The 23,358-nt window shown below is 43.1% G+C and overlaps 1 protein-coding gene across 9 annotated transcripts in view; it reads right to left on the bottom strand.

The window, feature by feature from the left end:
- The window catches only part of MAP7D2 (MAP7 domain containing 2), a 97,769-nt gene that overhangs the window by 6,910 nt on the left and 67,501 nt on the right, over nt 1-23,358 (bottom strand). For all 9 annotated transcript variants that reach the window (XM_040266276.1, XM_040266273.1, XM_040266280.1 and 6 more), the window contains 6 exons: nt 11,846-12,123; nt 11,142-11,274; nt 7,899-8,112; nt 7,043-7,147; nt 3,426-3,482; nt 2,892-2,970 (listed from right to left, as the gene is read on the bottom strand). In XM_040266276.1, coding sequence (XP_040122210.1) covers nt 2,892-2,970; nt 3,426-3,482; nt 7,043-7,147; nt 7,899-8,112; nt 11,142-11,274; nt 11,846-12,123 — 866 coding nt within the window. The remainder of the gene's footprint in view (nt 1-2,891; nt 2,971-3,425; nt 3,483-7,042; nt 7,148-7,898; nt 8,113-11,141; nt 11,275-11,845; nt 12,124-23,358) is intronic.

Genomic DNA, 23,358 nt, shown 5'->3' with positions numbered 1-23,358 from the left:
AAAATATTTCCTTTTTATCGTAGGGGATGGGGAGGCAAAAGTAGGAAGTCAGGTAAGTTTGATCTTAAAGAGTACAAAATGAAGCAGGACAAAAGCTAACAGAGTTTTGTCATGAAAACATGCTGGTCATAGCAAACACACTCTTCCAACAACCCAACTCTATATACATGAACATCTCCAGATGTCAATACTGACTATGTTCTTTGCAGCTGCTGAAGATGGAGAAACTCTATACAGGCAGCAAAAACAAGACCTGGAATTGATTGTGGCTCAGATCATGGGCTCCTTATTATAAAATTCAGGCTCAAAGTGAAGAAAGTAGGGGAAACCACCAGGCCATTTAGGTATTTGACCTAAGTCAAATCTCTTATGATTACATAGCAGAGGTGACAAATAGATTCAAGGGATTAGATCTGGTAGACAGAGTGCCTGAAGAACTATGGATAGAGGTTCATAATATTGTATAGGAGGTGGTGACCAAAACCATCCCCCCAAAAAAGTAATACAAGAAAGGTCAAGTGGTTGTCAGAGGAGGCTTTACAAATAGGTGAGGAAAGAAGAGGAGGAAAGGCAAGGGAGAAAGGGAAAGACACACCTAAATGAATGCAGAGTTTCAGGGAATAGCAAGGAGACATAAGAAGGTCTTCTTAAATGAGCAATACAAAGGAGAGGAAAACAACAGAATGGGAGAAACTAGAGATATCTTTAAGAAAACTGGAGATATCAAGGGAACATTTCATGCAAGGATATGCATGATAAAGGGCAGAAACAGTAAGGACATAACAGAAGCAGAAGAGATTCAGAAGTGGCAAGAATAGACAGAATAACTGCAAGAAAGGTCTTAATTACCCAGATAACCACGATAGTGCAGTCACTCATCTAGAGCCAGACATCCTGGTGTGTAAAGTCAAGTGGGCCTTAGGAAACATTACTATGCACAAAGCTAGTGGAGGGGATGGAATTCCAATGAGCTATTTCAAATCCTAAAAGATGATGCTGTTAAAGTGCTGCACTCAATATGTCAGCAAATTTGGAAAACTCAGCAGTGGCCACAAGACTGGAAAAGGGGAGTTTTCATTCCCCAAAGAAGGGCAATGCTAAAGAATGTTCAAACTACTATACAATTGCACTTGTTTCACATGCTCGGAAGATTATGCTCAAAATCCTTCAAATTAGGCTTCAACAGTACGTGAACTGAGAACTTCCAGATGTACAAGCTGGGTTTCAGAGAGGCAGAAGAACCAGAGACCAAAATGCCAACATTCATTTGATCATGGAAAAAGCAAGGGAGTGCCAGAACAACATCTACTTCTGCTTCACTGACTATGCTAAAGCCTTTGACAGTGTGGATTACAACCAACTGTGGAAAATTCTTAGAGATGGGAATATCAGACCACTTCACCTGTCTCCTAAGAAACCTGTATGCAGGTCAAGAAGCAACAGTTAGAACCCGACATGAAACAACAGATTAGTTGAAAATTGGGAAAGCAGTAGGACAAGGCTGTATACTGTCACCCTGCTTATTTAACTTATATGCAGAGTACGTCATGTGAAATGCTGGGCTAGATAAATCACAAGTTGGAATCAAGATTGCTGGGGAAAAAATAACAACAACAACCTCAGATATGCAGATGATGCCACTTTAATGCGAGAAAGTGAAGAGGAACTAAAGAACTTCTTGGTGAGGATGAAAGAGGAGGGTGAAAAAGCTGGCTTGAAACATTAAAAAAAAAAACTGAGATCAAGGCATCAGGTCCCATTACTTCATGGCTAATAGAAGGGGAAAAGTGGAAGCAGTGACAGATTTTATTTTTTGGGGCTCTAAAATCACTGTGGATGATGACTGCAGCCATGAAATTAAAAGATCCTTGCTTGTTGGAAAGAAAGTTATGACAAACCTAGAAAGCGTGTTAAAAGGAAGAGACATCACTTTGCCAACAAATGTCTGTCTAGTCAAAGCTATGGTTTTTCCAGTAGTCATGGATGGAAATGAGAGTTGGACCATAAAAACGGCTGAGCATCAAAGAATTGATGCTTTTGAATTGTGAAGCTGGAGAAGACTCTTGAGAGTTCCTTGGAGTGTAAAACCTGTCAATCCTAAAGGAAATCATCCCTGAATATTCATTGGAAGGACTGATGCTGAAGCTGAAGCTCCAATACTTTGGCCACCTGATGTGAAGAGCCGACTCACTGGAAAGGACCCTGATGATGGGAAAGATTGAAGGCAAAAGGAGAAGAGGGTGGCAGATGATGTAATGATTAGATAACATCACTGACTCAATGGGCATGAATTTGAGCAAACTCCAGGAGATAGTGGAAGACAGAGGAGTTTGGCGTGTTACAGTCTGTGGGGTTGCAACATCGGACACAACTTAGTGACTGAACAACATGACTCACTCAAGAAACTTGATGTCATATCCTGCACAGGTCCCCAGGCTCTTGAGCCACAAGGCAAGAGAAATGTGAAGAGTGACTTTGAGATGGATATATGTTTTCTGACTGTGGCTGCCACGAAACCTGAGGAGCTTTAAGAATCCGTGACAGAAAAGAGCTGGACTATCCAGAAGTCCCAAAGGCAGGAGAAACTGCTGTAGAACAAGAGAGTCAGTTCTTAACAGAACGTGACCAGCAATTAAGCCCTCTGGAAAGCAGCCTAGCCAGCAGATGGCCCAGCTCTGGTGCTGGGATTATTAGAGTAACTGAGGGACCTACTGGTCTTCAAGTGGACCTGTAGAGATGGAAACTCCCCCAGGGGGTGGTGGTGGGGAGAAGTACATGGGCTCCACACAGTGATAATGCTCTTCAGACCCATAGGTGCTAGTCCCCTACAGGGAACACCATAGCCCTCACTTTCTGAAATGAAGAACCCAAGAATCAGATCTCACACTCACCTATTTTGTTAGGGACCATGGGTTCTGTCTTATTTTCCACACACAGAGCAGACTGAAGCTCCACTTTTGGGTCTTCTTTCTGAAAACAAACAGAGGGAAGGTAGGCTTTATGTACCAAGACAAGTGCTTTTGAAAAGCATCAGGGGTTATTTGGAACCAGGCTGAGCCATCTGTCTGTTCCATGGTAATTCTTTGAATTTTCTGAGTGTATTATAAATCAGCTCTGTTTCCCATAGTAATATGCCACCATTCTCTCTTTTTTTTTTTTATCTGTGGACTACAGTGCTTCTCCCTGCATCCGTACCTCCACTTCTCCAAGGAAATTTTTATTACCACCCCATCCTGGAAACTCCTCTCTTAGACTCCTCTTTCCTTTTAGACACCAACAGTCTTCTTAATCTAAAGGAACAAAGCAGGAAGAACCCATTTTCTTCCTGGCTAATGCTCTCTGAGACCTACAACATCACTGAATATATTCTACCATTATATTCTTCTCAGTACATGAATTATGAAAATGGCACTCTGAATGCCTACCTTCACTTCCAAAGACACATCACTCTTTCTTGTTCTCTTCATAATTTCATCTATTCTCTGAAAACCAAAAAGAAACAAGTAAGAGGACTACACCAAAAAAGGTCCTTTTCATCAGAGGGGACTGGAATGCAAAAGTAGGAAGTCAAGAGATACCTGGAATAACAAGTTTGGCCTTGTAATACAAAATGAAGCAGGGCAAAGGTTTACAGAGTTTTGCCAAGAGAATGCATTCGTCACAGCAAACACCCTCTTCCAACAACACAAGAGAAGACTCTACACATGGACATCACCAGATAGTCAATACCAAAATCAGATTGATTATATTCTTTGCACTGAAGATGGAGAAGCTCTATACAGTTAGCAAAAACAAGATTGGGAGCTGACTGTGGCTCAGATAATGAACTCCTTATTATAAAATTCAGACTTAAGTTGAACAAAGTAGGGAAAACCACTAGGCCCTTCTGGTATAACCTAAATAAAATCCCTTATGATTATACAGTGGAAGTGACAAATAGATACAAGGGATTAGATCTGATAGAGTGTATGGAGAACTATGGATGGAGGTTCATGACATTGTACAGGAGGCAGTGATCAAGACCATCCTCAAGAAAAAGAAATGCAAAATGGCAAAATGGTTGTCTGAAGAGGCCTTACATATAGCTGAGAAAAGAAGAGAAGGGAAAGGCAAAGGAGAAAAGGAAAGATAAACCCACCTGAATGCAGAGTTCCAGAGAATAGCAAGGAGAGATAAGCAAGCCTTCCTCAGCGATCAATGCAAAGAAATAGAGGAAAACAATAGAATGGAAAAGACTAGAGATCTCTTCAAGAAAATCAGAGATACCAAGGGAACATTTCATGCAAAGATGGGTACAATAAAGGACAGAAATGGTATGGATGTAACAGAAGCAGAAGATATTAAGAAGAGAGATGGCAAGAATACACAGTAGAACTATACAAAAGAGATCTTAATGACCCAGATAACCACGATGGTATGATCACTCACCTAGCGCCAGACATCCTGGAATGCAAAGTCAAGTGGGCCTTTGGAAGCATCACTATGAACAAAGCTAGTGGAGGTGATGGAATTTCAGCTGAGCTATTTCAGATCCTAAAAGATGATGATATGAATGTGCAGTACTCAATATGCCAGCAAATTTGGAAAACTCAGCAGTGGCCACAGGACTGGAATACTCATTCAGTGGCCACTAAATGAAAAAGGTCAGTTTTCATTCCAATCCCAAAGAAGGGCAATGCCAAAGAATTTCAAACTACTGCACAACTGCACTCATTTCACATGCTAGCAAAGTAATGCTCAAAATTCTCCAAGCTAGGCTTTAAGAGTATGTGAACTGAGAACTGCCAGATGTTCAAGCTGGATTTAGAAAACGCAGAGGAACCAGAGATGAAATTACTAACATCCATTGGATCACAGAAAACACAAGAGAATTCCAGAAAAAACATCTACTTCTGCTTTATTGACTATGCCAAAGTCTTTGACTGTGTGGATCACAACAAACTGTGGAAAATTCTTCAAGAGATGGGAATACCAGATCACCTTACCTGCTTCCTGTGAAACCTGTATGTAGGTTAAGAAGCAACAGTCAGAACCGGACATGGAACAAAACTGGCTAGTTCAAAATTGGGAATGGAGTACCTCAAGGCTGTATATTGTCACCCTGCTTATTTAACTTATATGCAGAGTACATTATGAGAAATGCTGGGCTGGATAAAGCACAAGCTGGAATCAAGATTGCTGGCAGAAATGTCAATAACCTCAGATATGCAGATGATAACACCATTATGGCAGAAAGTGAAGAGGAACTGAAGAGCCTCTTGATGAAAGTGAAAGAGGAGACTGAAAAAGTTGGCTGAAAACTCAACATTCAAAAAACTAAGATCATGGCATCAGGTCCCACCACTTCATGGCAAATAGATGGGAAACAATGGAAACAGTGATAGACTTTATTTTCTTGGGCACCAAAATCACTGTGGACAGTGACTGCAGCCATGAAATTAAGAGATACTTGCTCCTTGGAAGGAAAACTATGACAAACCTAGACAGTGTATTAAAAAGCAGAGACATAACTTTGTTTAAAGGTCCATATACTCAAAGCTATGGTTTTTCCAGTAGTCATGTATGGATGTGAGAGTTGGACCATATAAACAAGGCTGAGTGCCAAAGAATTGATGCTTTTGAACTGCGGTGTTGGAGAAGACTCTTGAGAGTCCCTTGAACTACAAGGAGATCAAACCAGTCAATTCTAAAGGAAATCAGTCCTGAACATCCATTGGAAGGACTGATGCTGAAGCTCCAGTATCTTGGCCACCTGATGAGAAGAGCCGACTCATTAGAAAAGACCCTGATGCTAGGAAAAGACTGAAAGCAGGAGTAGAAGGGCATGACAGAGGATGAGATGGTTAGATGGCATCACCAACTCAATGGACGAGTTTGCTCAAGCTCCGGGAGATGGTAAAGGACAGGGAAGCCTGGTATGCTGCAGTCCACAAGGTTGCAAAGAGTCAGACGTGACTGAGTGACTGAACAACAACAACAAAGAGGACTACAAGACCAAAAATAGATACAAGTATCTCGGTCTGTATGCAATTTCACATTTCTCAGAGAATTCATAAAAGAGAAATCTTAGCAGAGGATAATGTGTATAGAAAGTGCCTCCATTGGTTTTACAGATATATACCTCTGCCATATGAACAAGGTCCAATGCTTAAGAAGTGAACTGGTAGGTATTTAGAATCAATTATTTATATCCCATCTTTCTCCTTCCTCTCTTTAGATTAGCTAGAATTCAACAAATCACTACCTGTCATTCAAGAGGACCACCCAACAGAGACCCTAGCTGAAGAACAGAAGAGGAGGCCACAAACTGGACACCACCTTAAACCCAACTTCACCCATAATTACATTAAATGTAAATGGTCTAAACATACCAATCAAAAAACAGAAACTGTCAAACTTGATTTAAATAACAAATCCTGACTCTATGCTGTTTATAGGTGTGCGTGCCCAGTCATGTTCAACTCTGCGACCCCAAGGACTGTAGCCCACCAGGCTCTTCCATCCATGGAATTTTCCAGGCAAGAATACTGCAGTTGGTTGTCATTGCCTTCTCCAATGCTGTTTATAAGGGAAACATTTATAAGAACACACGTAGGTTTAAAGTAAAAAAATTCATCATGCAGGTGCTAATCATAAAAAGACTGACAAAGTAGAATTTAAGACAAAAAGTATTACTAGAGATAAAGAAGGAATATTTCATAATGATATAAGGGTCAATTCAACAGGAAAACTTAATAACTTGAAATATAAATTCACCTAACAGTAGAGCTTCAAAATATATGAAAACAAAGATGTATAGAACTGGAAGGAGTAATGCACAAATCCATAATCACAGATGACACTTTCAATACCCATGTCTCAGTAAATAAAAGAACAAGATGACAGAAAACTCATAAAGATACAGAAGATTTGAATAGTAAGATCAATGAATTCAACCTAAATAACAATTCTAAGAGCAGTGTACTCAACGACTGCAGAACGTAACTAGACTCCCTTCCTGCCCCTGCCTCATCCTAAGTACGCTTAACTCCTTAGCCCTCACCTTCTTCCTCTCCAGTCGCTCCTGCTCCATCTGTAGCATGATCTGTTCTCTTTTCAGACGCATTTGTTTAGCTGCCTCCTGGGCCTTTGCTTCTGCTGCTTCCTTCTGGTAGAAACATAGAAACCAAGGTATAGGCATTACTAAGCTTAAGAAAACACTAGTTAATTCTCTGGGATTTGCACTTGTTCTTCCATCTCATCATCTACCCAAAGTGGGTGCTGCACCAATATTCAATGTGGATTTTTACAGCCTGCCCTATGACACAGCAGACATGGTTGGGTCTTACTCATACGACCTCAGTCTATCATGCAAATTACCTGCAGACATTTTGCATACAAGGTCAATGTCTTTTTGTGTCTGAGGGTAGTCTCTGACCATGAAGTATGCATGTGGCTAGGAGTTTCAGGAAGTTAATTCCTCAAAGTTACTTTCAACCACAAGGGGCAGGAGTTGGAAGATAAATAACCTAGTTTCCTCATCCCTCCAAGGGGTAATTCTAAGGCATATTCCATAGTCTCCTAGAGTTCCACAAGGAACAAGTTCCAGATGCCCACAGTAACCCACTCATCAGTGTGCTTACATTGGCTTTCTTCTCACTCCCCTACCAGCTTCCTAGGATCATCTCCCAAATAAACTGCTGACACTCAAATTCTTATCCAGGGTCTGCCTTTGGGAGAATCAAAACTGACATATAACAAACATTACCACTTCACTTGTGTTGCCCAAAGTAACTCAAATATATTAACTAGTTCAGTTAAAGAAAATGCTTCAAGGAAATATTGTAAGTCATTCAAATTTAACTAATTTTACCTAATTAAGGCCCTTAAGGAAGTCTATATAAAGACTTGCACAGTACCTGCTTTACAATCATGGCTTTTTCCTGCTTTTCTTTTTCTTGTTTTTCCTTTTCTTGCTCTTCTTTCAACAGCAGCGCCTCCTTGGCCTTCTGCTCTGCCACCTTCCTTTTCTCTTCCTCCTCTTGCTGCTTCTTTTCCTCTTCCTGTTTACGGGCTTCCTCTAGGCGAAGTCTTTCTTCCTCTGCCTTTCTTTTCAATTCCTCTCTCTCCAGTCTTTTGAGAACAGAACTATTGTTACAAGACAGTGATGACATGCCCAAAAGACAAACCACCAAGAACTCTGTGCTAACAGTAGAGCATAATGTATGTGTGACACAGTCAGAGACACATGCATGTGAATTAGCATCCACTTAAGAAAATGACTCATCCTTCCCAGAAAGCCACTCCAGTCCAGTTACCAAAAAATATTAACCAGGGATGACTTCAAATTCTGTGATATCAAGAGTACTAATGTATTGATTAGTGAAAGACTGTAATGAAGAGACAAATGTTCCCTAGTCAATTTACAAATGATCACAGCCCCATCATTCTTATTCAATGACAATTATTTAAAAACTGAGAATAAATATTTAAAACCAACTTAAGCTAGAAAAAAAAACTAGAAATGTCTCAATGGCTACATCTGTGCCAGACAGCAATTTAAGAACAGTGACTAGGAGCTCAAAAAGTTCACTTTGATTCTAATTAGTATGTGACTTCTGAAGTAGCAAATGGAAGGAAATGCTCAACAGAAACCTGACATTTAATACAGAAATTAAAGCATCTATTTTCCATTTATTTTGTCATTCTTAAAAAAATGTTTTAGCTTTTATTCTTTGCTAAATGAAAATTAAATGGCATTTAGACACTTTTAACCCACAGATAAATGGTTGGTGATGTAACAATAAAGAGATCTAAGCAGTGAGGGAAAATTCTGTACAGTCTTAAGTGCTTATTTTTACATTTCTAACGTTCTTCCTGCTCACGTGTCATTTTCCTCATCTATGAAAAATTGTAGGTAACTATACTCATTTTGCAGTCAATTACTGACTGGCAATGTGCCACATGGGCAAGACCAAGACTGCATTCTGACTGTACCACCTGCTGTGTGACCCTTCCTTGGAAAAACCACTCAACATTTATGATGCCCATTCGAAACAACGGGAATAGCAACTTACCAGTGATACCTGCTTCCAAATAAAGATAATTTCTATAAATCTGTATGTTTTTTAGAAAAAAACCTCTCTTTGGAAGCATGCAGCACTGACTTACTGGGCTGTTGGTATGTTACTATAAAAGATCAAGACTTAAAAAGAACATCCTTGCATCCTAATAGTTGGCTTTAGAAATGGCAAAAGCTGCAGTGTCTAAAAGCTGGAACAACTGAAATTATTATTTGGAGAAGAGCATTATGGGGCCTACTCAGAAAGACACTCACCAGTTCTTAGATTTCGCAATGAAAGACTAGGATGCCCAACACAGGATTATAAAAACCAGATGTATCCATAACAAAATCTCTCCCAAGGTTAATCAGAGCACTATTTTAGTTCTTTCTCTTCTAAAGAGCCAGTTGTGACTGTCTCAGAGAAGTTAATACACAAAGGATATGTTGTATATAAATTAACACACAAGCTACTTCATCTTTCTCTTCACCCTCTGGATCTGAAAAGTCACTGTTTCTTCCATTTTACCATGAGGACTTCCAAGGTGCTGGATGCATACCCATGAGTAAGTAACACATTCTCTTAGCCCCTAGGTCTCCATAATCCTCCTCATCACTCAGAACACAAATTCCTCCCCAGAGGCCCATGAGCCCCTAAAATTCCCTCCATTCAACCATACTCTGCTTCCCCCAAAGTAGAGAAGAACTGGCTTCTCCTGTGTGAAACCAAGAATCTCAAAATCCTCTGCAAGAATAAACATTCTTTCTCTCCCTGTTTAACGACCCAGAGAGAACATGGCTGTGGTCATTCCTCCAGCACCCCTCTGCCACAGGCAGCGCCACCCCGCCACTCTTGCCAGCATCACTGGGTTTCCTCCAGAGTTCACCAGACCCACATGTAGTTCTGACACCCTCTCTCATCCTTGTTCCTGTCACCCATGCCAACCCCATCCCACTTCCTCACCAGGTAGCAAGTACCAGAAAGCTCTGCATTGCAGTCACCATTCAGTGGATGCATCCCTTATCCCCAGCCACTGGGGAGGGTCTTCTGTATAAGGAAATGCAGGAGGGTGCTGGCTGGAAGGCAGATGGTTGCACCTGCCCCAGAACAAGCTACAGGCATGTAACTCAGCTGCTCAGGGCCTGCACAGCCCCTGGCCTATCACTGGAGGTCCTACAACTCAGCTTCCTCTCCTGGGACCTCCCTTCACACACCCTGTGGTCCACGCAACCCAGCCCAAGCACACCACTCAACAAAAAGACCTGCTGCTGTTGCCCAAAAGGTTTGAGGTGGGAAAATCATCAGAAAAGTCCAGAATTTGAAGAAGGGACCAGTCAGATCTTCCCCTACCACCCTTTAAAAAAAAATAAATCAACAAAAGCATAATGAGAGACCATGAAAGACTTGTCAAGGTCACTTACAAATCAAGAGTATTCTATCAGTCTAAACTCAGCGTAATTCTCTCAATAGTTGTGGACTACAGGCTGTGATTATCCTAAAAGCTTCCTATATCAACTTAATGATAAATCTACCTTGCCCTTCAACATGCATTTCTCTCTGAATACTAAGACTAGAAAAGATAGAACTGTCTGTATTTTGACCAAGTGCTCTGGGGATAAATGCAGTGGTTCTCAAACTCTGGTGAAATACTGAGGCAAGACACAGCCTAGCCTGTGGATTTTTACCACAACCCTTAACCGACTGTGATACCCTCCAAAGTTTAGGGACCACTGCCATGACATTTTCTGTCCTGCTCCAGGATGGAGTCCCTGTAACCTTGTGTCTCTATGAGGGTGGCTTCTGCCCCATCAACAGGTGTCTGCTCAACCCTCCTCTCTCTTACCTGGGGATGCGAGTTAGGATAACTGGGAGCGGCGGGGGGACAAGATTTAGGAAGCAGAATCAAGATGTTTACATCTTGGCATCTCCAGTCTTTTCAAGGAGAATCTCATTCTATAAACAAAACTCAAACTCTACTGATAGTTCTGCGAGGCCTGGCTGGTGCTAGAGTCCAGGCTGAGAACAGGGGCTGTCTGTAACATTGAGATTCAGGAGCTGGGCATTTACAGCGGTCTGAAAAGGTCTGAGCACCACCCATACTTGTCTTGTTTTTCCTTCTCCAGACGTTCCTGCTCCTCCTGTTCCTTCTGCAGCCGGGCCTGTCGTCTCTTTTCAGACAGGATCTTTGTGGCCTCTCCTGCATCCATGATGCCCGCTGTGGGCTTCCCTGAGGCTGCGTCAGAGGAAAAGATCAAGGGACATGAAATCATGACTGCACTCACATGGCAGCTGCTACTTGGAATTAAAAAAGCCAACCCAGTGGGTGACAGGAAATGCTGCCGGGACCAGCACAATCAGCCACCGAGCAGAGGCTGCCATGGGCTGGCTGGGACCCTGGATGCATTCCACTGTGGAGGGCAGTGGAAAGGCGAGGAGGAGAGATGGGTCACCAGCAAGCCCCATGGCAGCCTCCACCACTGCACCTGTCTGGGTGAACTCACCATGGCTGTCACAGAAGCTTAGAGGACTACAGGAAGCCCCTCTCTGTGGGAAGGGCATACCCTGACCGAACATAGCTCAGCACCCTCCGGGGCTTCCACAGCCAGAAGCAGTGCCAGTCCCTCAGTCTCCTCTGCCAGGAGACACTCAGGAGAGCAAGGGGAAGGACTGGGCAATGTGCCAGCTGAGAAAGCAGCACCAGGGCATGGAGTCGTCTCTGGGGAAAATCCCCATCTTTCCCCCAAACCCGAGGCTCCTGTGGGGATGGACTCAGTGGCAGAACCAGTTGGGCAAGGAGGGCCTACCTCTGCCACCCTTGGCCTTCCCTGCCGTGGCCTCGTGCTTCTCATGCTTCTCGGTGGCCTGCCTGTCTGCCACGTGCTTCTCTGGGGCCTCCTCCTTGGGTGAGCTGGCTGCCTGCTGAGTCAGGGTGCCTTCCTTCTCCTTGTTGCTCTTCTCTTTGTCTGCTTTCTTCTTGGGTGTCTCCTGGCCAGAAAAGCTGGGGAGGCGGTACTTCACCGGAGATCCTGGGTATGGCGGCTTTGTGTTCTTTGGAGACTGCGGATATGCTTTTGAATTTGCCCTGGAAAACCAAAACCACGCCATAAGATGATTACTGGGCCTTACCACAGAATTCTCTGTTCCGAAGACATCTGGTTCCAGAAAGCTGAACAATTTCATCCTTCAAGAGGGACAAATGTAAGGAGGAGTGCACACTCAGCAGTCCCTGAAGTACTATCACCCTAACAGGAATGTATGGTACTTATAAGATATCCCCTACGGAAGGGACAATGTTTTAGGAAGCTCAGCTGATGACATCATGTCCTGATTTCACTTAAGTTTGACGACAACATGAGAGTAAAGTGTTAGGCATTTCCCCACCTCCTTTTTTTAGATGAACACCAAGGTTGGATGTGGCTTCAGCGTATGGCAATGAACGAGCCCAGTCCTATTTTTTTCTAATTACGGCAAAATACACACAACATGAACTGTACCATCTTAACCACTTTAAAGTGTACAAAAAAAGTGTACAGTTCAGTGGCATTAAGTCCATTCACACTTTAGTGCAACCATCCCACCACTGTTCACCTCCAGAATGCTGTACTTTTTAAACACTAACTCCACATTCTCACCTCTCTCCAGCCCCTGGGAAACCACTTTATACTTTCTGTCTCCAAGGATTTGACTATTCCATGTACTTCACATAAGTGGAATCATACAGTAAAAAAAAAAAATCACCTTTGCTGAGGTATAACTGACATCTAGTTCCTTTTCAAGTTCTGAGGAACAAAGTCAGTGAAGAGGTGGGGAGAGGGGGTGTCTTTTTTCAAGGTTCTCAAGGTTTAAAAGACTCTCTCCAGTTACCGGGAAGATGCAAAATGTGAGAACAAGCCCATGTCCACCCAGGGATATAGGACCTTGCCTTACCTCTGTTGGAAGAAGGTCCATGACATGTGTCCTAGCTGAGTCTGGCTCCTGGTGAGCTCTGGTTGCTGATGACATGGGTAACAGCCTAGATTCAGTTACTGAGTATACCCAGAAGTTCACACATACTGGGGTGACATTTGTATAGAGTACTTTTAGGAAGAACATAAAGTACTCAGCTGACAAATTACAAATTGTCACTCTCAATCCTGTAGCAGGTTGAACAATATGAAACTGCTAATATTCAACCATTGTGGCCTATAAAAATGGCAAGTCAACATAATATTAAAGGCCAATTTCTCACCAGAGACCTAAAGAGTTACCTAATCAGATACTGGTGGTAAGGAAAAAACAAGATCGGATCAATATTAAACTTGGTCTTGAGCTGGAAAATAATCCTCAAGTAGTATGTGGACTGGAAAAGATGCAGGCCAGTTTTCAACTGATGCTGTCATGGTAAAAGGCAAACTCTGGCTGTTGAAGAGAACACTTTTTCTCAGTCCGTGCCAGGCTGAGGGTCACACAGTGACCCAAAGAATGTGACTTAAAAGTGACCTGGATTTTTAAAATTCAGATGTTTCAGCATCAACCATTTTACAGATATGGAATCCATCCAGATCCCATTTCCATGGTGAACTGTACACCCCTCTCTGGCAGTCCACTCCCTAGCTGGACCAGTGTGAGGTCAGAAAGGATCACTTCATATTAGCCACACCAACTTCCCCTGTGCCACCATCCTGTTAGGTGTGGAGCCGCCCAGAACCCCCTGACACCTTGTCCACGTGTGGATGGTGCTTCCCCTCTGCAGACTGTCCTGCCTCAGTCCTGGGGCTCAGCTGACTCAGACCCCACTATTCCCAGGGCATCTCTTGACAACCAGGCATTTCTTTCCACATGCTCTAGATACCCCTGATTTTCTAATTCTGTTCCTAGACACCAACCAAATAAAAGCCAGGTAAAGATGCTTTTGAACTGTGGTTTTGGAGAAGACTCTTGAGAGTCCCTTGGACTGCAAGGAGATCCAACCAGTCCATTCTGAAGGAGATCAACCCTGGGATTTCTTTGGAAGGAATGATGCTAAAGCTGAAACTCCAGTACTTTGGCCACCTCATGAGAAGAGTTGACCCATTGGAAAAAACTCTGATGCTGGGAGGGATTGAGGGCACGAGGAGAAGGGGACGACCGAGGATGAGATGGCTGGATGGCATCACAGACTCGATGGACATGAGTCTGAGTGAACTCTGGGAGATGGTGATGAACAGGGAGGCCTGGCATGCTGTGATTCATAGGGTCGCAAAGAGTCGGACACGACTGAGCGACTGAACTGAACTGAACTGAAAGAATCCTCTTGCCCCCTGCATATACATATGCATATATACCAGGGTTTCTCAACCCTGCCATGACATTTGGACTAGATCTTTCTTCCTGGGGGGCTATTTTGAGCACTGATTAGCAGCATCCCTGGCCTCAACTCACTGGACGCCAGCAGCAATCTCCACCACTCCCCTTCCAGAGGTTGTGACAATCAAAAATGTCTGCAGACATCATCAAATATCCCCTCAGGAGTAAGATCATCCCCAGCTGAGAACCACTGAGGTAAGACATACATACAGCACCCCCCACATACCTTCTATGTGTATAAAGCAGATGAAAGTGGTACTGCTCTGGTTGGAGGGGTGGTGTCCTAATCCCCACGCCTCCAAGGCCCACCAATGAGCTTCCTAAAGGGCCTTGGCTGGAGAGGGAATTCTTAGTGCCTCCAGTGTTCAGACAGAGTTGTACCTGGACCACCCCTCCAATAATGTGGAACTCAGGCTTCCTCTAGCACCTTCCAAAACTCTGTTCATGCTTCCTGAGTGCTGTCTGCACACCAGCCCCCGAGCTAAGTGTATTTGTGTATGTATGTGTACATGTGTGTGTCTTTTAGTTCTCAATAACCAGTTATGACACAGGTACTATTATTATGGTCACTTTAAGGAGGAGGAAGCTGGGCTTAGAGAGGTTAAACAAGCCATTGAACTGTGTCTGAACCTTCAACTTCCTGACTCCACTTCTTTCAACTTGGCCCTATTCCCTGTTCGCAGTGTGGCTAAGCCGGAGTTTGGGGTCATCATGATCCCCAGATGTTCATTTTAGAAGGGGCACAGAGTAAGCACACAATAGCTGTCAGATATTGGTGTTAATATATGATAAAATAAAATCTGAGTTATCCTTACAGATGAGAACAAACCAAAAGCAGGAGAGGAGAAGGTAATGGCACCCCACTCCAGCACTCTTGCCTGGAAAATCCCATGGATGGAGGAGCCTGGTAGGCTGCAGTCCATGGGGTCGCTAAGAGTCGGACACGACTGAGCGCCTTCACTTTCACCTTTCACTTTCATGCATTGGAGAAGGAAATGGCAACCCAGTCCAGTGTTCTTGCCTGGAGAATCCCAGGGACAGGGGAGCCTGGTGGGCTGCCGTCTCTGGGGTCACACAGAGTTGGACATGACTGAAGTGACTTAGCAGCAGTAGCAGCAAAAGCAAGAGGAAGCATAATGAGGGGACACCACAGGTCCTGCTACCTCATGATGACAATTGTTCCATTAAGCATCATTTTCCAATTAGCTGCAAAAACCTATGTTTAGACTCAAACAGCCTGTATAACTGTATGGCAGGAGATGTGCTCAACAATGCCCTCCTTCCATACTGTCATCTAGGGATGCAATGATCCTATAACCCCCAGGAGGGGGTCTTGAGGGAGCTGGTCCTATACGCTGAGAAGATCAAAACAGGCCACTTACTCCCTGGAATGTCAAGTGCAGCTCTGGTGCAACCACTGCAGGGGCAGTCAACAGTATAAAGAATTACTCCTGGATGTGGGATTTGGAGAGGCCGGCCATAGGAAGGCTGCTGTTTTATGGCAGATGACGCAGACAGAAACATGTCCTCCTCCCATAAGCATTCCTAACTTGACTCATCAATTAGGAATTTCTGCTACTGAAAGGACTGGCAAAAAGCCATCTGCTCTTTTTCCTGGCCCTCATCCTCCTCCCCCAGGAGTGAAGCATGACCTCTCTGCTAGATGAGACAGAGCAAAGGTACTGGGCACCCACCGCCCAGTCAATTATAATTGTCTAAGGGACCTGCTTGCAGCAAGCACACACCTGCACTTCCCTCAGGGGTACCTGAGACGTGGGCTCCCTGGGGTCCTGGTGCAAGTACCTGTCACACATGTGCAGACATGTGAGGAGCTCTTCTGCAGACCCCACTTCCACCAGGAGGGTCTCCAAGGCTGGACTCAGGGAGGAGTGGGTAAGAGGCTTGAAATGGCTACAGGCCCAATTCATTCTATAGTCCCACCTTAGTAGCAGAATCTGGATCCCAACATGACCCCATGGCCTGGTCTAAATGGCTCATGCTCAGAAGGGAATGGAGCCCAATGAAGTCATGCCCTCCCCTCAGTCAGTGTGCTCAGAGCCTGTAAGAGGGACATGCAGGGCAGGACTATAATATCAAGGGGAAAGGCTGGCCTCGCCTGGGTAGGAGAGGTTCTGACAGCCTCAGACCTACTCGGCTCTGAACAGCCTTGCTTCAACTTGCTTTAAGAGAACAGTCACATGTACGTTCTGTTCACACCACAGACTCTAACGTTCTATTATAAATAAAAGTGGGCCAACTGTCCATGAGCACGCATCTAAAAATAATTGCTACCTGAGAAGTAAGGGTGAATTATTTGGGATAAAACTTAATATATTAAGGAATCTAGTTACATTCCCCTACCCCAGCTCTTGCCCAATAAAAAAATATAGTAACTTAGAACACACACACACATACTTGCGTACACATACAAACATGACCTTCAAATAAGAGAAAGAGTAAGTAAGCCATTGCCTTTTTCAAAAATACCAAATGACCAAACTACAGGACACAATTTTGAAGTTCCCTATTTTATTTCCAAATCTGTAAAGTTTCCTGCTCATCTTGCCTCACTACTTCCTACATGGATGCGGTACCCTGCCAGCCCTGTAAGAATTGCTGAAGATGGGCGTCTTACACCAGGTGATGCTGATCTGCCAGGCCCCGAGACTCTCTGGCCCTCTGCTCACACCACTTACTGCAAGCCAAACCAAGTGTAGCAAAGCTGTTGTTTCCCCAGTTTCCTAGAAATAGATATCTTGGCTGATGAAAGAAGTTAAACACAAATTAATCAGGGAACTCACTGTGCTTTCATAGTTTTATTCTAAAGTGCATTCTCATCTATTTGATAAGGGTCTATTTGATTACCACAATAACCCAGTGAGGTACATAGGAAATTACTATTAACCATATTTTAGATAAGAAAACCCCAATTCTAAATGCTTAAATGACCTTTCCCAAGAGGTGTAAAGAGATGAGAGAGCCAAAGCACTAGATTTTTCATCTTGCTTTTTAAAATAGCTTTTCCACTTCAATTTTTAAAAGCTCAATATCTCCAGTGATTAAAAACTTAACAAAAGGAATTCACAAATTTTGTTAGGTTAACAGAGATAGGCCTCTCTGATGCACAAGGCAGGATTATATAACCTTTTGAGGTTCTGTGACTGGTAGGAAATATAAACAAACACCTCTGTAAGCAGAGCAGCAAGAAGACTCTCAGGAGAGGGTTGTCACGCTTCTGAACCTGGGTTTACTGCAAAGCATAAACCCAAAGGGCTTTTTTTCTCCACATCTTAGAATATAGTTCTATTTTTCTCCCAAGCCACTTGACTCCAGGCCAAGTAAACACAGCCCACCCACAGGATGGGAGGGGTCTGTTGCCTCATCAGCACAACTTGATCAACATTCTGACAAGTCTATTTGTCAATCACATTTTACTACTTTCCAGAGGGAAAATGAGCGATTTTATACCACCTCAACTCAGTGATCACAGCTATCATCACCAGTAATGAAACAATGTAGCCTCCTGACATCATAGCCTCCTGACACAATGCACTGAGAAGGAACCAATATCCCTTCCACGGGACTCCTGCCCCCCATATAATCTGAGTCTAACCATGAGGAAACAGCAAACCAACTCAAAATGAAGGACAGTCCTAAAAAAAAAAACCCACTGGTCTGTGCTCTTCACAAATGTCAGGGTCATTAAGAAAGGCTGAAGAACTATTGCAAGTTAAGGAGACTGAGGTGGTAAGACAACTAAATGCAATGTGGGACCCTGGGTTGGATTCTGGACCAGGAAAAAGATGTTGTAGAGGATCTCACTGGGACAGCAGGCAAAGATTACACTCTGGAAATTAACAACATCATGTCAAATGTTAACGTTCCTGACTTTTCACAACTATATTGTGGTCACACAAGAGAATATCTTCATTCTTAGGGATAAAGGGTCAGGATGCCTGCAAATGACTCTCAAATGGTTCTTAGAAAATGTATATCTATGGAGACTGCATGAGAGTGAGTAGGGGATGGGAATGATGAAATCTGTGCAGCTACATGCCAACAGGATGAAAGGTACACGGCAGTTCTTTATTCTATTCTTGCAATTCTTCTATAGGATTGAACCTTCAAAATAAAAAGGTTTTTAAAATTGGTCTAAACTCAAATTATTCTCTACTAAGACTGACAAATACAGGACTAGGACTGGGTGAGTATATAATTATGGCTGTGAGGAGGGGGTATAACTTAACATTTTCAATTATCCCTTTCAAGAAAAATTTCAGGAAAGAATGTAAGTCTATCTGAGAAGGACGGTGGTAACACACACAATAGTTAAACCATGGTCCACTGTAGACACTCATTTGGGCAGGGCAATGCTGCCACACATCTACCAAAGAAGCCTATGTGAATGGTGCTCAGCAGTGACTAATTAAAGGCCCTCAACCATGAAATGCATAGATAGGTTGGCTCCAGGAGCCTGTGATTCTAAGTGGGAGGTGCTTATTTTGGACCATCAGACAACTTGCCTTAATTCCTTCCCTCATGTGGACTCTCAGTTTTGTTTCTAATGCATGATAAAATGAAATTAACTTAGGTTCCTGATACAAAATTGATCTCAGGCAAGCTATCTCTGAAAGTCATTAGATGGCCCCAGTAATATCTTCTTCCACCTCACATGATCTTTTCAAGTTTATTTTTCCATTCCATTGAATCTGAGGTGTTTCCACTGCTTTGACTAAGAAAACACAGCAGAGAAGGAATGCTGTGCCAATTCGAGGCACAGGCCTTAACTGGGGTTTATGGGCCAAAATCCTTAATAGGCCATCTTGGACCTTAGGTTGTAACTGTAGCACCAGTTGACAGTAAACCATAACTGCACAGAAGACCCCCAGGGTGAGAACTTTCCAGTGAGCCCATGTTAATCCACAGAACAACCACATAAAAGACCCCAACTAAGACCCTCCCAGTAAGCCCAAGTCACAGAGCTGTGAGAATTAATAACAAATTGTTGTTTTATGCCACTAGGTTTTAGAGAGTTTGTCACAGCAGCAAGGGATAATGGATACGTTGCCCATCTAATGACCAAACCAATTTGGAATACATTTCTAAGAATCTGAAACCATTAGAGAATATTTCACACAGAAGAACTAGGAGTACAAACAGCGCCAACAAGCAGAGGCAGAGGCAAGACAGACTGGGTAAACCCACTTGATCACACTCAATTTCCTTTCTCTAGGTTATAAGAGGCAATCTATGCTCCATCCACATCTTTAAGAGTGTTGCTGAAGATAGTTTTCTAAAACCATGCAAGTACCCGACAATGCCAATCAACAATGAAAATAAACTTGAACACTTAAAAGAGCAATGCTATTAATATGCACAGCCACCCTACAGTGATTTAACTGTTCAGATCTGGGATGAATCCAAAGGTGGAACTAAGACTGCTCGGAGAAATATCAACATCAGATATGCAGATGATACCACTCTAATGGCAGAAAGTGAAGAGGAACAAAGGAGTCTCTTGATGAGAGTGAAAGAAGAGAGTGAAAAAGTTGGCTTAAAACTCAACATTAAGAAAACTAAGATCATGGCATCCAGTCCCATCACTTCATGGCAAATAGATGGGGGGAAAAGTGGAAACAGTGACAGACTTTATTTTCTTGGGCTCCAAAATCACTGTGGACGGTGACTGCAGCCATGAAATTAAGAGACACTTGCTCCTTGGAAGGAAAGCTATGACAAACCTAGACAGTGTATTAAAAAGCAGAGACATCACTTTGTCTAAAGATCTGTATAGTCAAAGCTATGGTTTTTCCAGTAGTCATGAATGGATGTGAGAGTTGGACCATAAAGAAGGTTGAGTGCTGAAGAACTGATGTTTTCAAATTGTGGTGCTTAAGAGTCCCTTGGACAGCAAGAAGATCCAACCAGTCAATCCTAAAGGAAATCAACCCTGAATATTCATTGGAAGGACTGATGCTGAAGCCGATGCTCCAATATTTTGGCCATCTGCTGCAACGAGCCAACTCATTGGAAAAGATCCTGATGCTGGGAAAGATTGAGGGCAGGAGAAGAAGGGGGAAACAGAGGATGAGATGGTTCGATGGCATCACCAATTCAACGGACAAGAGTTTGAGCAAACTCCGGGAGATAGTGAAGGGCAGGGGAGCCTGGCATAGCGCTGTGGTCCATGGGGTTGCAAGGAGTTGGAAACAACTTAGCAGCTGAACAACAACAACAACAACAGATCTGGGAAGAGAACAATGCACTGTCAGAGGCATTCATTACAAGTCCCATCTGCATTTCTGGATGAGTGTTCATAGTATTGACTAGCCCCCATCCCATGCTATTCAAAGCCATGTCACTTCCAGTGTGCTTTAAAGATCACACGCTTGGTCTACACAAGGGAAAGCTGAAAATGCCCATGTGGTTGGGGTTTATTTCGTGTGATACCATTTTAAAAAATCAAGTGTTTCTTTTTCATCTTTCTTCAGTATTGAGTATATGAAAGATTATTTATAAAATAAAAAACGTATGAAGAATGATATAACAAACGCTCACACACACACCAACTAGTGCAAGAGGAAGCCATAATAGGCCAGAATCTGCCACATGTCCCTTCCTGACCCCAACCCCACTTCCTCCTCAAAGGTCATCATCACTCTGCATTTCATGTTTGCCATTTCCTTAGTTTTTCTAAAAATCATTTTACCACATTTATATTCCTAAAAACACACTGGTTGTGAACATCTGGGAACTCAGGATACATGGAATCATTGCTGACATTCTTCTACAACTTCCTTCTTCTGCTCAACACTGCATACCTGAAATCCACCCACTGCTTGTGGGCAGCTGAAATCCACTCTTTTTCACTGCTGTAGTTTGGTTAGATTTTCAGAATTTACTTGCAGTCTACTTGGCTTTCCACATGTCTCAGACCTAGCCCATACCCACTGTAGTTCACTCACTACTTTTCATCCCCGGTAGAAACAACTTTCTTGCTGAACATTTTAAAATCAAGAAATGTTTGCTATTCCTTAGATGTCTTGACTTGGTATTTCTGATTTGGAGGTGCCTGAGCAATCTTTATCGCCAGGGCACCTTGTGCACAAGAAGTCCAGCTGCGGTAGTGTGTGCTCTTCTTCCTGCCTGTGCAAGAGATGGCATGTATAGGGCTCTGAAAATTAAAGCTAGTCTATCAATTTGTTGAAAGTGGTAGGAATCTTGTGCAGCATGGTACAGAAACCAGTATCCCTCATCCTTTAAAAATTCCCCAAGTGAAGCATACAGCCCAGAAAACAGAATGTTTAAGAAACTGCTCAGTGAGAGAATAAACTGATGAATGTTCCAGAAGGAATGAGGATCCAAAAGGCCTGAATCCTTGGGTAGGTCTGGCCCCAGCACTGCCCATACCTACTCAGACCACTCTCTGCCCTCCAGATCCACCTCCCCCAACCACCAGCTAAGCATCCACAGACTCATACTGAGCCCAGATTGTGCAACAATAAACTGAGTCAGCCCCTGCCCTCTCGGCAGCCAAGCAGGAAATCAAGTGCAATGAGGCACATATCAGGTCATCCTGTTCCCTCACCTCATGCAGGGTGCTCTGCTCCAATGTCACCTCCTTGGAGCAGTCTTTCCTGACCTTCTGATCTAGCTACTCCCCTCTGCCATTCTCTGCCATCTGACCAAGGCTCATTTTTCTTCACAGAATTTATCACCACCTGATATTACATTGTCTAGAACTAACACCCCCAAAAGATGTCCTTTTCATTGTAGGGGACTGGAATGCAAAAGTAGGAAGTCAAGAAACACCTGGAGTAACAGGCAAATTTGGCCTTGGAATACGGAATGAAGCAGGGCAAAGACTAATAGAGTTTTGCCAAGAAAATGCACTGGTCATAGCAAACACCCTCTTCCAACAACACAAGAGAAGACTCTACACATGGACATCACCAGATGGTCAACACCGAAATCAGATTGATTATATTCTTTGCAGCCAAAGATGGAAAAGCTCTTATACAGTCAACAAAAACAAGACCAAGAGTTGACTGTGGCTCAGATCATGAACTCCTTATTGCCAAATTCAGACTCAAATTGAAGAAAATAGGGAAAACCACTAGACCATTCAGGTATGACCTAAATCAAATTCCCTATGATTATACAGTGGAAGTGAGAAATAGATTTAAGGGCCTAGATCTGATAGATAGAGTGCCTGATGAACTATGGACAGATGTTCGTGACACTGTACAGGAGACAGGGATCAAGACCATCCCCATGGAAAAGAAATGCAAAAAAGCAAAATGGCTGTCTGAGGAGGCCTTACAAATAGCTGTGGAAAGAAGAGAAGCAAAAAGCAAAGGAGAAAAGGAAAGATACAAGCATCTGAATGCAGAGTTCCAAAGAATAGCAAGAAGAGATAAGAAAGCCTTCTTCAGCAATCAATGCAAAGAAATAGAGGAAAACAACAGAATGGGAAAGACTAGAGATCTCTTCACGAAAATTAGAGATACCAAGGGAACATTTCATGCAAAGATGGGCTCAATAAAGGAGAGAAATGGTATGGACCTAAGAGAAGCAGAAGATATTAAGAAGAGGTGGCAAGAATACACAGAAGAACTGTACAAAAAAAGATCTTCATGACCCAGATAATCACACTGGTGTGATCACTCACCTAGAGCCAGACATCTTGGAATGTGAAGTCAAGTGGGCCTTAGAGAGCATCACTACGAACAAAGCTAGTGGAGGTGATGGAATTCCAGCTGAGCTGTTTCAAATCCTGAAAGATGATGCTGGGAAAGTGCTGCACTCAATATGCCAGCAAATGTGGAAAACTCAGCTGTGGCCACAGGATTGGAAAAGGTCAGTTTTCATTCCAATCTCTAACAAAGGCAATGCCAAAGAATGCTCAAACTACCGCACAATTGCACTCATCTCACACGCTAGTAAAGTAATGCTCAAAATTCTCCAAGCCAGGCTTCAGCAATACGTGAAC

Source organism: Oryx dammah, unplaced genomic scaffold (genome assembly GCF_014754425.2).
Source record: "Oryx dammah isolate SB20612 unplaced genomic scaffold, SCBI_Odam_1.1 HiC_scaffold_23, whole genome shotgun sequence".
Classification (NCBI taxonomy): Eukaryota; Metazoa; Chordata; class Mammalia; order Artiodactyla; family Bovidae; genus Oryx; species Oryx dammah.
This window is presented reverse-complemented; position numbering and strand designations above follow the sequence as displayed.